Source organism: Narcine bancroftii, chromosome 2, assembly GCF_036971445.1.
Source record: "Narcine bancroftii isolate sNarBan1 chromosome 2, sNarBan1.hap1, whole genome shotgun sequence".
Taxonomy (NCBI): domain Eukaryota; kingdom Metazoa; phylum Chordata; class Chondrichthyes; order Torpediniformes; family Narcinidae; genus Narcine; species Narcine bancroftii.
In genome coordinates, this window is record NC_091470.1 from 230,663,373 (window position 1) to 230,676,436 (window position 13,064).

At 38.0% G+C, this 13,064-nt stretch overlaps 1 protein-coding gene across 16 annotated transcripts in view; it reads left to right on the forward strand.

Annotated features, from left to right (window-relative positions):
* The window catches only part of LOC138755133 (arf-GAP with SH3 domain, ANK repeat and PH domain-containing protein 1-like), a 479,430-nt gene that overhangs the window by 364,419 nt on the left and 101,947 nt on the right, over window positions 1-13,064 (forward strand). For all 16 annotated transcript variants that reach the window (XM_069920508.1, XM_069920497.1, XM_069920511.1 and 13 more), the window contains 2 exons: window positions 173-242; window positions 11,309-11,396. In XM_069920508.1, coding sequence (XP_069776609.1) covers window positions 173-242; window positions 11,309-11,396 — 158 coding nt within the window. The remainder of the gene's footprint in view (window positions 1-172; window positions 243-11,308; window positions 11,397-13,064) is intronic.

Here is a 13,064-nt window from a genome sequence, read left to right on the forward strand (position 1 = left end):
GAAGCATAAATATTTCACCTTTCAAGTGCTAATTGCCAATTGCGGAATTTTTTATACATGAATTTGTAATAGATGCAATAAGGAAATATGTGTTTTTGTGTGTGTTTAATATCCATTTTTATGATATTATTAATTTTTTCCACATCATGTAATATGCATTTTTTATATATAGACTTCGAAAAGTATGGCAGCGAAGAAAATGTACAGTCAAGAATGGCTACCTGACTATATCACATGCAACTGTGAGTAATGCTGTTCATATTTTCTCACACAGCCTGCAGCTGACGTGGACATTTACCCCCTCCATAAATCTTCGTCCGCGAAGCCAAGCCAAAGATTTTCTCACACTTAAAGGATTTTGGGAGTCCATCAAACATTGTAGAGCTCATTAGTTACATCATTAGCATATGCATTCTTGAGTATAAATTGTTAAAATTATTGAGGATTAGCGATAACACATTGTGAAGATGTAAATGGAGGATCACAATTTAATAACTACTGTTTTCCCATTAATAAATGGTATAGACTGAGAATAATAATTAATGGCAAAATGTATCTGGATTATGTGACATGCCCCATAAAATTGTGATGCGATGTACATCATAATACATGAAAACAACCACCTTGCACAGTACTAATTGGTAATTCTATGCACATTCATCTTCATCAGTGACTGTAGTCCAGTGAAGTGGTGAGAAGCGAAGATGTTCAATAACATTTCCAACTGGATTTCAATAATGGCACAACAAATTCAATATTACACAGTGCTAAGCGTAGACAGTCTCTTCCAAGACATTCTGTTCACATGTCCAAGGCAATGTCAACTAGATTAATCACAAATACACCAGCAACAAGAACAGGTCAGAAGCTTAATATCACTTAACAAGTGACTTTTGAGTCCACAAATCTTGCCCATCACCAACAAGCCTCAAGAAAATAAATGCTGATCAAATGCTACTCCAACAGCAAAAGTGGGACAAACTGACTAACTTAATTAGCACCAGATGCAGTAGCCTAATTTTCTTTGTGCAATCACTGGCACGCAGTATTCACATGGTGTTATATTTACACAGAGAATTTTGGTTACTTATATTGGCTACTCCAAAAGCGCTCTCCGTCTCTATCACCAAGAACTGTAAGACAGCAGGTCCACTGCCTCAGTCTCAGAAGTAGACCAATGTGGACATTAATTCACATTGGCCCTAAATTTTGTTTCTCATGACCTATTGTGAGGTACTTTGACCAGATGGCTCACCACCACCAACACCTTAAGGACAATTAGCGATGGGCATTAGATGCTTGCCTTTACAATGTAACTCCCCAAAAAACACTTTTAAAATCCTTAATGCTGTAATCAATAGCATTTTTTTGGTGAAGATATTTCCTGTAGTGCATTTCAATATTACGGATTTTTGGAAAAATTTGGTAAGATTACTGAAGGTGGAGCGTAAAGAAAAAATGCATTTGTTATAAAACCAGAAACATGTAGAAGACAAACTTTAGAGAAGCTAATAATTGTGGGGATATAAAATTGGAAAAAGAGCCCAGAACTAATGCTGATAAACAATTTTAGGACATGAGGTGTTATGAGTTGAACTGCAATCACACGTAATAAGTTCAGTAATGTTATGGAGGCATAAATTTGAGATAACTGATCACATCAGTATTTTTTCCAAAAATTTTCAAAGGTGAAATGAGTTCTAATAGTAGAATGCTTCAGTTACTCAGGGGAAACAGCATTTTTTTAAACCAATCATCTATTCAAATTTTTATATTCTTATTTTCATCTCAATGAATCCTTTGGAATATAGAAAAGCACAGTAATAGGCCCTTCATCTTACAATCTCGTGGTCAAACACGATGCCAAATTAAACTAAATATTGGTACACTATCCCTCAATTCCCTGATTTATCCAAGCTTCGTTCTGAAATCTTCTAAAGTACTGTTGGCAACCATTTAAGATTACCTATCACTGTCTTTATTTTAAAAAAACACTGCCCCACACATCTCCTTTATACTTTTTCCCCTCTTTACCTTAAGCATATGTTCTCAGTAATTAACATTTTAACAGTTTTACCACTGGAGAAAAAAATCTGTCTGTCTGCAACACTACTAAATACTCATAATTTTATTCTATCGGGTCTGCCATCACCGTTTGATAATCCAGAAGAAACAATCTAAGTTCATCTGACCACTCCTTACAGTTCATATTCTTTATTCTGGAAACGTCTTGGTAAATCTCTTCTGTACCCTTTCCAAAGCCTCTCATCTTCCTGTAATGAGAGTGACCAGAATTGCACATAGTGCTCCAAATGCAGCCTGTCCAAAATTTTATAGAGCTGCCAATCAATTCTTTACTCTTGTCCTGACCAATGAATGCAAGTTGATGTATTCCTTTTTTTAACCCCCGGTGGACATAAAAAAACAAGATGACAGGAAATTCAGGATATAAGAGCTTATGATTAAAATGGGCCATAAAAACAGTGGTTCCTAGCTCATTCAATGAATTTTTAAAATTTAAATTAAACATACAGAAGACAAGCCCATGCTGCCCAATTACACCCAATTAACCTCAATCCCCAGTATGTTTCGAATGGAGGAAACCGGAAGCCCTGGGGAAAACCCACACAGACATGGGAGAACATACAAATTCCTTACAAACCACGTGGGATTGGAACCTCAGTCCCAGTCGCTGGTGCTGTAACGGCATCACTAACCGCTACGCCAACCGTGCGTTTCTTCTGTATTTTTTTCTGAACCTGGAATTCTTTATAAATGGGCAGAGCTTTTAAACCTTGCATTTCTAATGACCTTTTTAAAAAAAATCTTGTTTCTTTTTGCATATAGTTGAGGGAGCAGATCGTGTTGTAATTATGTAATCTGTAAATTCTCATCAAAGAAAATGCACTTCAGTGATGTCAATGTATTTGTTAAAGTTCATTTTACTCCATAAAAAAACTGAAGTACAAAATTATTTAATTTTGTGCCATTTTCCATCAAGGATACTTGTTAAATGCCATAAATGAATGAACATTTAGAGTAGAACATTGCTTTTGATACCTTAAATAAAAGCAGAAAATAATAGAAACATTTAGGTCAGACAATATCTGTGGATAGAGAAATAGGTAATATTTCAGGTTGCAGACCTTCAGCAGGAGAGGTCTGGAGAAGGAAAACTGAGCCAATATCACCAATGAGTAACTTGGAGCAGAAATGACTAACTCTGAAATGGAGAAAGCAAGTTAACCGAAAATTGGCAAAAGGCTGCAGTTTGCACAGAAGGAAGATGTTATTCCTCAATGTGCATTGGGTCACAATAACCCCTTTCAGACTTGCAAGTGATCCTAGGAATTAACCTCCAATTGGCCTTTAAAGTGTCTAGTGTGAAAGCAAAATCAACTCAATGCCAGCGTCAGATGAAGTCATCTCATGCTGGGGATTGATGGCCTTGGACCCTAGTACAATCTCCGGTGTCTGCAGATGCCAGTGTTGTAATCAGGTAAGTATGAAATGGGTAATTGCATTGTGGGATTGAAATAACCTAAGTTTTTGTGTGAGTGCAGGAATGTGAAGGAAGAAAAGATTAAAATGAAGGTATAAATTTTGCCATGGGAAAGTCACAGCGGGAGAGAGAGTAAATAACTAGCAATAAATAGCAATAGCAGACAATTTTTAAAAAGCCTTGGAAAATTGGTAGCGCTGTAGTGACTTGTTAAAGACAAAAAAAAAGCAATGGCGGACCTGACTTGCCAGAATGCAGTGCAGCAGAGAAACCCCCCCATGAATACTCTGTGCACGCAGCTGCGCATACAGCCCTTTCTCTGCTGCATGGAATTCCGGGAGGGCAGGTCTGCTGTTGCTTTTTCCCACGGTATTTATAAATTGTACAATTTATAAATAGAAACCAACTTTCCTACGCTATATAAATTGAGTGCTATAGCGCTACAAACTTTCCCATGCTATATAAATTAATGCTATAGTGCTACAAACTTTCCCATGCTGTTTAAAAATTGTCCACTATTCCATTTATTACTAGCACCTTCCATGGTCTCTTATAATGGTTTATATAGGTCGGCACAACAACAGAGGCTGAAGGGCTCATACTGTGCTGTACATAAAGCTTAGTTGTGTTATAATTAGTCATGATTAATTTTGTTCAAATATAAGATCATAATACATTGATCAGAATTTAGGGCAGGTCCATCATTGCTCAGTGTCATGACGTCACCGGTAGAAGGTAGAACAGTTCTAACCCCGGGGATGGCACCTTGCAAGTGTGAAAGTGTTCAGTGTCTCAGTTAGGAGTGATCCCAAGTGTGAAAAGCCAAACCCCCATTCCTATCCCATGATACTGAACAGCAAATTTAGTAGAAACCAAGTGTGAAAGGGACCACAGAGAAATAGATTGCAATGGGAATGGGATGGTGAATTAAAAGCCCCTTTCACACTTGCCTCCCACTGAATTGGCTGTTCATTGTCCTGGTGACTTTCCCATGGCAAAGTTTATACCTTTATTTTAATCTTCCTGCACTCATGCAAAAACCTGGGTCATTTCAATCCCACAATGCAATTACCCATTTCACAGTTGCCTGATTGCAACACTGGTATCTCCAGACACTGGGGATTGTACTAGGGGGTGAGGCTGTCAGTTCCCGGCATTGAGCTGATTTTTGCTTTCATACTTGCCACTTTAAAGGCCGATTGGTATTTGATTCCTGGGATCACTTGCAAGTGTGAAAGAGGCAGGCAATGGGAAGCTCTCAGTAGTTCTCTGGACTTCCAATCCAGAGTAGGCACTTTACAATGATATCATCCAATCTGCTAGAGGCTCTCTAAAGTACAAGAATCCACATTCTGAATATCTGAATGCCTGCATTATTGCAAGATTTTTTTTAAATGTTTATCCTGAAACACAGCTGAAATGTCTGATCTTCAAAATAAACGAGGACAGAAGCAGGCTATTTGTTGCTATACACATAACAAAAATAGTGAGGACATATTAACTAAGGAAAAGTTGAATATATTGTGTAACAATATCTTGTCAGTGAACACAAAAAAACATGTCCCAGATTTCCCCTTGTTAATACCTGTATAATTTTTGTTAATTTGTGCTGACATATTGCTAATTGTAATAATTAGTTTTTTAATGTTATATCCTGCAGTCAGTAGTTCTGAATAATTGCTAGGCAGCGTGCCATGACCGTATGAGGGCTGGTCTTGGTAAGATTACTATTTGTTGAGTGCGAAAAATCCACTGGGATTTGCTGAATTGATTTATGGTTTCTCAGGGCATGGTAAATAAAATAATAATTAGCAGGTTCTTGAGGTGAAAACACCAGCATGTATATCCAAAATTCGTGGAACAAAATATTTCCAATCTGAAGCAAAATTTATTTCATTGGTGTTTCAAACCTTTGTTCACAATTGTGACAAATGGACATTGTGTTCATTCATGACTTTAAATGCCCAGAAATATTTATTGTTGCTATTTTTTAAGTGTATATGGTGCAGCAACCAGGATAAAATGGGAATGGTTATCTTATCTACTAGTAATTTCTGAGTACTTTAACAACTGTGCAATAATTAAGAATCCATAACAATCCATAAATCCATGTAAATTCTGATGAAGGATGCTATTATGAACCAAGTCAGAAATAACTATTTTGGATTTGAACTTTTTTATTTACTGCACAAATGAAGTGTTGTTTTTAATGAGGCACTGGCGAAGACATCCATTATGGGCTTCCCACTGTATTGGGACACCTGTTCCCTGGTGGGACCAGGATTACAGTCCCATGCATTGATACCTCTCCATACTGAGTACCACTGGTATTTACTGTTCCCCGGTAACCATCTCCATTTTCCTTTACCTCTTGTTTCCAAGGGTTCCAAATTTCCTATCAATATAACCTCTTATATCTGTTGATATAACCTCTGTACTGATCGCCTATTGTTGCCAATGCGATGTCGGTTTCGCCCTGGCCACCTACTTCACCAACAGCAAATACAATTCTGTTAGTTGGAACCAGGTAATTTGACAGGTACCTACATTTATTTGTCTTGAATTTGTTTCTTGGTATTATATAATAGGATTGTGACTATTCAAAATATCTTTTTTATGAAAGCTATTAAATACCTTCTCCAAGGCCATTATTTAGAATATTTGCCAGGATAAATTTTTATGGTGAGCTTGATCTGTTCAAGTTCACTTGGAGTTTGTTCACTTGGAGTTTAAGGCTGCATGGGAGGTTATCTTAAATTTTTCCTCTATGGTATCAAAACAGGTGCTGGTTAATACTGAGTGCATTTATGAAGTAAACGTGAGATTGGAGTAATTCTATCAGTTCATTAGACCTTATTGCTTTGGAATATGGAGGACTGAATTGGTAACAGATTGACTGAAATCAGTGAATACCTTTTCGACATAAAGCAAATGTCTTAAATAGTTTTTCAGATAACTTTGCATTTGAGAAATTTGAGAAATTTGAGGGTTGTAAAAACAACTTTTGGTATCTTAGCCTTTATAAATCAAAGTATTGACTGTAGGAGTTGGGATATTATGTTGAAGTTGTTTAAGACATTGGTGAGGCCAAATTTGCAATATTGTGTGCAGTTTTAGGCACCTAACTATTAGGAAGGATATCAATAAAATTGAGAGTGCAGAGAAGATTTGCTAAGATCTTGCCGGGTCTTTGGGAGTTAAGTTATAGGGAAAGATTAAATAGGTTAGGACTTTATTCCTTGGAGAGAAGAAGAATAAGGGAGATTTGTTAGAGGTTTACAAGATTATGAGAGGTATAGACAGAGTGGATGCGAATAGGCTTTTTCCACTTGGATTGGGGGAGATAAATATGAGAAGTCATGGTTTTAAGCTGAAGGGGAAAGTTTTAGGGGGAACATAAGGGGGAAGTTCTTCACTCTGACTGGTGGGAGTGTGGAATGATCTGCCATCTGATGTGGTGAATGCGAGCTCGATAGTGTGTCTAAAGAATAAATTAGATGGGTACATGGATGGGAGCGGCCTGGACAGTTATGGAATGAGAACAGGACAATGGGTCGAGGGAGGTGATAGTTGGCACAGACTAGAGAGGACGAATAGCCTGATCTCTGTGCTGTAGCTTTCTATGGTTCTGATTCCATGCATACAAATCAGTCATCTGCAAACATTTGTCCAGTGCTTAACCGCTGTATGGAGCACAGTGGGTGCAGTCTTAACAACTCATTTCTCTTTATTTAAATTTTGAACAATACAGTGCTGTAGAAGGCCATTCCAACCCATAAAACCTGTGCAGCCCAGTTACACCAAATTAACCTCCCAACCCTTGGAGAGGAAACCAGAGCACATGGAGAAAACTTTTTACAGGCACCACAGGATTCGAACCCTTTGCTGGTGCTGTAAGCATATTGTGCTAAACCACGAGCCTAACTGTCACTTGATTGTGCTTAACATCATGGCAGTTTTTTTGTCATTAGTAGCATCAATTTTTACATTTTTAAAATTTAAATTTAGACATGCGACACAGTAATAGGCCATTTCAACCCCATGAGCCTGTCGCCAAATTGCACCCAATTGACCTACACCCTCCCCCTTCCCGGAACGTTTTGAACAGTGGGAGGAAACTGGAGCCCCTGGGGAACACACACAGACATGGGGAGATCGTACACACTCCTTACAAACAGCGTGGGATTCAAACCCTGGTCTGGTCCCAATCGCTGGCACTGAATAGCATCATGCAAACCACTGCGCTAACCATCACTGAGTCTTGCGCTATTAAAATTTTTACCATGGTAGATTAAATAGAAAAGTTCAAATCTAAAATGGTTGTATTTGACTTGGTTTTTAATTGCATTGTTTTTCAATGTTTACATAAATTACTTACCAATTCAACTAACTGTTAATTATTGCACTGGCCACCAAGACAGAGGTGCACCAAAGGACTGCATGAAGAAATCTCTTGGTGCTTGCCACATTGACCACCCCCAGTGGGCTGATATTGCCTCCAACCGTGCATCTTGGCGCCTCACAGTTCGGCGGGCAGCAACCTCCTTTGAAGAAGACCGCAGAGCCCACCTCACTGACAAAAGACAAAGAAGGAAAGACCCAACACCCATCCCCAACCAACCAATTTTCCCTTGCAACCGCTGCAACCGTGCCTGCCTGTCCCGCATCGGACTTGTCAGTCACCAACGAGCCTGCAGCAGACGTGGACATACCCCCCCCCCCCCCCCCCCCATAAATCTTCGTCCGCGAAGCCAAGCCAAAGAATTATTGCACGCATGTAAAAGTACTCTAAAAATGACAGATAACCACTCGTATATCTTCCTGGTTACAGCACAGTGCACTCAAAAAAGATAAAACTAAAGATAGCCAGAAAACAAAAGCATCAATACTTAGATATTTAGAGTCCTAAAGTCAGTGCGTATCAAGGGAAAATTCCTATTATTTGAGTCATTGTGTATCATGGAAGATTGATGTATTGTTGGAGGTTAATCATCTATACCCAGGATAAGAGAAACATGAAAGTCTGCAGATGCTGTGACTGTAATAAAAATGCAAATTCTGTGGGAACTCAGCAGGTCTCACAGTTTCCATAGGAGACAAAAATACAACTGACGTTTCGGGTCTGTGTTTTTACTGTACCCAAGAGAATATTTGTTTCAACAGTGTCCACTCTCCATCAATAGGTAAATGGGCAGCATTAAATTCCTCAGATTGAAGCAGACCATGCCTAGATAAGATCAGGAAAATAGGTGGCATATAGATTTGGTTGATTTAAAAATAAACAATTGCAAAAGTAATGTGTCAGTCCAGGAAAGAAGGCCAAAAATTAAACTTAATAGCTTTTATAAATTTCAGCAAGATTTGGACTCCAGATTGTTTTCTGCTTGTTAGAAGTGAGCACTGTCTAAAAATAATATCAGTTGATCTCCTCAAAAGCAGCCATTATTGTGGGGGAAGAGAAGGTTGTTTATTGTCACTGGGAAATCTCTTCCTATGTATCAATTAAATGCAACATTCTAAGCTGTTGGACAAAATATGTTTTTGAAAAATTGCCAGGATAAAGCACAGAAAGCAATATACAATTTATGCCTTGTCTGACTGGAAAAAAAATGTATTTTTTTCCATAGGATTAAGCATGTGAAACAGCTAAAGGTGGCCAGAACCGTTAATGTTACCAGGATTCAACAATAATTTTGTAGTCTCCCATTCCATTTTTTAATGGTCTTGTTAATTTGTGGTCCAAAGTTCTGTAAATGGTATCAGCTGGAATATTTCTGCAAAATGGGACAAAGCTTCTTTTAGACTTCAAGGCATATCCAGTGTCAATGGTATTTCACAATGTAAGGATTCTAAATGTCAAACAAGTGCAGGTGCTAGAAGTGAAATAAAAACAGAAAATTCCTGAAAAACTGAACAGGCTGAGCAGCATAGTGGAAAATTAGACTGAATTGACTTATCAAGTTTAAGATGAAGAGACTTGATTTGAAATGTGAACAATTTCTCTTTCTGTGGATGCTGTTTAAGTTGTTCAGCATTTCCATCATTTCTGTTCTTATTTTACAAAGCCGCAATGCTTTGTGGCTCAAACTGCATCAGCTCGGATACCAACTAAAGTAGTAGCTTAGTAGCAGAATGTTTTGTATAGATTATACAAATGTGGACATTTGATGCTAGTTTTCTTCTGTTAACTGAGTCAATAATTTATTGAACAACAGCTCAGAAACTGAATGCTTTTTTAAAAATATACTTGTAGCTGATAGGTTAAATAGAGGAACATTTTCTGCAATACGATTGATTTGTACATGCACTGCTGGGTTCTGCACATTAACATTTCAGGGAATGGAATTTGTGCTAAAATATCTGTTCTTTTGAAACATGTGTTGCAGATACAGGTAATCCTTTCTTGTCTCAAATTCTTTTCTATAGTTTTGATTTTTTTCATGTTTTCTTTAACAATTTTTCTGATGTTTATTTGTAAAGTTGTTTTCTTAAAAGTTTAAAATTATAATTGCAAGCTTAAACAGCTGGTCTTGTTACAAAAACAGGCCTTATGAAATGGTTAGTAGCCATTGTCAGTTACGTGGGTAGAGGCCAGAAAAAGGCCTGTCTGGAATATTCCTTTAAATGCTTCTGGCATTTTGACATTTTTAAAACTGTTAAAATGAGATGATGCAAAGATTTTTTTTAAATTTACAAAAAATCAAGCTGAAACATTTTTAGTCAGCTTAAAACATTTAAGCAAATCTTTTTTTTTCAAAAATGTAACAACATTCCTTCCTTTCAGTCTGCAAACTTCATTGAAATGAATAGGCTTGTGAATCCATGTCTAACCTGTTTAAGGCAATTGGGAATCTGAGCTAAATCTTGCACTGTCACTGGATTACATGTCGAGTCCATAGCAGTGCAGAGCCAGGAAGTAGCTGATGGAGCTAGCATCAAGAGTTTCCACTTGCACCCAGGAGTCCTGAAATTTAACTTGAGATATGTGGTAGAACTGTAAGCAATTCTCATCAAACTCTCCAGGCCAACATATTTATATAAGCTTTACTGTGTTTGATTTTAAAGTTTGGGGAATGTGCTAAATAACACATAGAACATGACAGCACAGTGCAGGCCCTTTGGCCCAGGATGTCAGAATCAGAATTTATTGTAATGAACATGTCACAAAATTTGTTGTTTTGCATTAGCATTTCAAGTGCAAAAAATTACATATTGTACCAGCCTCCTCCACCACCCTTGGCCATGCTTACCCGTAACTTCTCCCCAAAACATTCCTCCCCTCATCTTAACCAGATATCCTCTGGTATTTGCTATTGTTGCCCTGGGGAGAAGGTGCTGGCTGTCCACCCTATTTATGCCTCTCCAAATCACCTCTGTTCCTTCTTCGCTCCAAAAAGAAAAACCTCAACTCTGTTAACCTTGCCTCATAAGACACATTCCCCAATCAAGGAAACTTCCTGGTAAATCTCCTCTGCACCCACTCCAAAGCTTCCACATCATTCCTGTACTGAGGTGACCAGAACTGAACACAATATTCTAAGTGTGGCCAAACCAAAGTGTCATAGAGCTGCAACATTGCCTCATGAAATGTTCGGTAAATAATGTTAAATTCAGCTTTAATCATAGAGATTAATAAACAGTGCAATAAAGCCTTGTATGCAAAGCAAAACAGAAAATAAAAATATTGTAATGAAAATATCTTTTTTTCTCCACTCACTTCCTCTTCAACCATATTCATAATCAAAATTTTTTGTCACTCAAGGCATTCTGATATCTTGTATTCTCTAATATATTTTGTAATTTTAGACCAACAGGCAACCAGCAAGACTGAATTTACTGACGTGTCAGGTGAAACCTACTGCAGATGAGAAAAAATGTTTCGACTTAATATCACGTATGTCTTTTGCTATTTTTTTGAATATTTTGTTTATGATCTTCCAAACAAACTCAGTTATCAATATTATCGATGATAATGTTGACAATATCAATATTGATTACAATTTACAATTATCAATACTATACAACATTATTCTGTAGAGTTCAAGCATTTTCTGTCCCCTTCCCTCCACCCCATTATACCCTCCACATTTAACGATTAACACTTAACCAACCACAGTTACACGCAACATTCAGGATGTTCACAACAAAGGTATGAAACATATATCTCCAGTTATCAAGCTGTTTTCTTTTTCTTGACTTTTCCTGGTTGGGATGGGATGGACTTCCCCACCCCACCAATTGAGGGGTGGACAGGGAAGGTAGGGCGGCGAGGCATGATGGTCCACACTAAAATTGTGCTTCTATGGAATTTAGGTATGGTTGCCAAATTTTCAAGAAAATTTTATACTTTTTCCTTAAGTTATAAGTAATTTTCTTGAGGGAAGCATAGCTTTGCATTTCTGCATTCCAGTGAACTATGCTCAGGCAGGAGTTAGACTTCCAGGTAATTGGGATGTACTTCCTGGCCACTGCCAATGCAATCATTACAAATTGAATTTGAAATTTGGACAGATTCTGTAAGTCTTATGTCCATTATGTTTCCAAACAAGAACAGCCCTGGGTCCTGTGGGAATTCTTTACCTATGATTTTTTTCCAGGGCTTAGCCCAGTTCCACCCAAAAGGGTCTCACCTTGGGACATGGCCAGGTTGCATGCACAAAAGTTCCTGTCACAATGCCATATCTGAAGCTTTGGTTTGATAATTCTGATATAGATCTGTTCAATTTTTACATCAGGAATAGCTGGTGCAGGAAATTATATTGTACCAGCCTGTACCATGCATTAATAATTGCAGTCATGCTGGTCCGACATAGGTTGTACCAACACCGCTCATCAATCATTATTCTCAAGTCTGACTCCCACCTCTACCTTGATTTGTGAAGGCCTGGTTTATGTCCTTCCGCTTTGAGCAAGAAATACATTGCTGAGATCAACTTCAAATCACGGTCTCTGTCACTGCACGCTGGTAGGGCCATAGTTGGACCTAATTTTTCCTGTAGAAAATTATCTGATAAATCATATGTATTCCTAAGCTCAAATTACATTAGCTGCCCCTGCTCATAACAGAGGCAAACACCTGACACCATTACATCGCCAGGTGTCCAAGATCTTGTTACCCACCCTCAATGGCGTTAATCTGTTTGGTGTCTGGGGTGTTTATGGGGACAGCCCCACTTTGATTCCTACATATTGGTTCATTTTATTCCCAATGGAGATGTTTGTTTTAGTATAGGGCTGCCTGTTTTTCAGATAACAATTTGGCATTCCATTTATAAATAAAATCCTCTGCTACCTTCTCACCTACAACTTGCAGGTCAATTTGTGCCCAGGATGGTACACCTTCCCCCCTCGAAGAATGAGGCAATATATCTCAACTGGTCTGCCCAATAATATTTTTTCAAGTCTGTCATTAGTAGGCTGCCCAAACTGTAATCCCACGTCAATTTTTCCAGAGAGACCCTGGATACCTTTGTGCCTTAGAAATGTCCTTGTATGTGAAAACAAATTTTGGAACAATTCGCGGGGTAATGGCACAGGTAGTATCTGGAAGAGGTACTGAAGT